Consider the following 1,968-nt stretch of genomic DNA (forward strand, 5'->3'; position numbering starts at 1 on the left):
ACTGCACAGCCCCTGCTGAGCCCCTGAAGATACCACAGGCCAGGCACCGCAGGAGTGGCCATGCGTCTGGAGGCCAGGGAGGGGAGGGACAAAGGTGCCATGGCCAAGAATCCCAACGCAGTTGGGAGACGTCCAGCTCTACCCCTGGATCAGCAGACGGGAGCTCTGCTTTGGGGGACAACCAAGGACCTGGAGCCACAGAGGCCAGAGAGGCTGCCGGCCTGTGCAGCAGCCTTGCTCAGTATTGCGTGGCCCCTGCTTATTTCTTCTTCTTTCTTTCCACTCCTGGGTCTTGAACTCAGGGCCTGGGCACTGTCCTTGGAGACATTTTGCTGACAGCTAGAGCTCTGCCACTTGAGCCACAGTGCCACTTCCAGCTCTTTCAGTGTGTGCAGTGCTGGGGAATCGAACCCAGGGCTTCGTGCATGCTAGATGAGCATTCTACCAGCAGGCCACGCTCCCCCCGCCCTGCTTATTTCTAATCTGAGCTTGGCGTAGAAGCTTTAATTTTGTTTCCCAAGATATTCAACGAATATGGGCTAGGTGCGGGCGGCTTTCCCTGTAATCCTCGCTACTCTGGAGGCTGAGATCTGAGGATTTCGGTTCAAAACCAGCTAGGGAGAGGAGTCTGTGAGACTCTAAACTCCAATTAATCACCAGAAAACCGGAAGTGATGGAGTGCTAGCCTTGAATGAAAAAGCTTCCGGACAACCTCCAGGCCCTGGCTTCAAGCCCCGCCAACGACAAGGGGACCTGCTGGGGCCTGAGGAAATGTGCAGATGGAGAGGCCCCGCCGCCTCTCATGGCCTGGCCAGCGGGCAGGACGCAGGGCATCCCAGCCCGGCTCTGTGAAGAACCGTCACTCACCACAGCCTTATGGCCGCCCTGTCCTGCCAGCTCTAGCCTGGGCTCTCGCTGGCAGAAGCCAGCTCAGCCAGGGAGCCAGCCTGTTGCCACAGAGAAGCCCCGGGGACACTCAACTTGTGGGGCCAGCTCCATGCACCCCAGTTTCCCAATCAAGGCAGACCGGGTCAGGACGCTGCAGCAGTTGCTGGGGCTCCCAGTGCCTGTGGCCCCACGGGGGTGGGGGGTGGACATACAATGTCCACTCAGGGCCCAGCTGGGAACCAAGGCCCAGAGAGGGCTCAGCCAAAAAGGCTCACAACACGTGGCCCAGGGGCTGAAGGGCCAGAGCAGGAGGCGGACGCGTGCTGGCTGGCAGGTTTTTATTGACGGGAGCGGGACTGGGTGTTCAGCGCGCGGCGGGCCAGCAGGCGCACAGCGCCCGGCGCTCAGCCTGGAGCAGGAGCGTCTCCGTCTGCAAAGCAAGAGGTGGCCATGAGGGTGAGACAGTCCTCGGTCGGCCGCAGCCGGGCTTCTCCCGCACTGGCACAGCCCCACCGCCTGCATTTCCCTTTCCCTCTGGGCCAGCCCTGCCCCATGCCCCACCCCTTTCTACTCCCAGCACCACCTCTTCCTGCTTTCCTTACTGTTTTTTGGTGGGTCCCGGGGCCTTGACCAAGGCTACCACCCTACTCTTGAGCCCAGCCCCACTTCTCGTTTTCTAGAGGTTAAGTGGAGGTAATTGTCTCAGGTTCTTTGTGCCCCAGCTGGCTTTGAACCTTGATCCTCATCTCAGTCTCTGGAGAGCTAGGATGACAGGCGTGAGCCAGCACACCTGGCTTTACTTTTTCTCCCCCCCCCCTTTCTTTTTTCTGTTCTGGGGCCTGAATTCAGGGTCTGAGCACTGTCCTTGGACACATTTTGCTCAAGGCTAGCACTCCACCACTTGAGCCACGGCACCACTTCTGGTTTTTTCTGTGTGTGCGGTACTTAGGAATCGAACCCGAGGCTTCATGCATGCTATCTGAGCACTCTACCACTAGCCATGCTCCTGGCCCTCCTTTACTTTTTGTGCTGGCCGGGGGGCCTGGGCACTGTCCCTGAGCTTTTCTGCTCGAGGCTAGG

The 1,968-nt window shown here is 59.3% G+C and overlaps 1 protein-coding gene across 1 annotated transcript in view; it reads right to left on the minus strand.

The window, feature by feature from the left end:
* Positions 1–1,212: 1,212 nt before the first annotated feature.
* Positions 1,213–1,968, minus strand: part of Nicol1 (NELL2 interacting cell ontogeny regulator 1) — a 2,209-nt gene continuing 1,453 nt past the window's right edge. Inside the window, exon 4 of the mRNA XM_090344134.1 lies at positions 1,213–1,318. Coding sequence (XP_090200260.1) covers positions 1,253–1,318 — 66 coding nt within the window. The 3' untranslated portion in view covers positions 1,213–1,252. The remainder of the gene's footprint in view (positions 1,319–1,968) is intronic.

Source organism: Megascapheus bottae, chromosome 13 (assembly GCF_031878675.1).
Source record: "Megascapheus bottae isolate mThoBot1 chromosome 13, mThoBot2.hap1, whole genome shotgun sequence".
Classification (NCBI taxonomy): domain Eukaryota; kingdom Metazoa; phylum Chordata; class Mammalia; order Rodentia; family Geomyidae; genus Megascapheus; species Megascapheus bottae.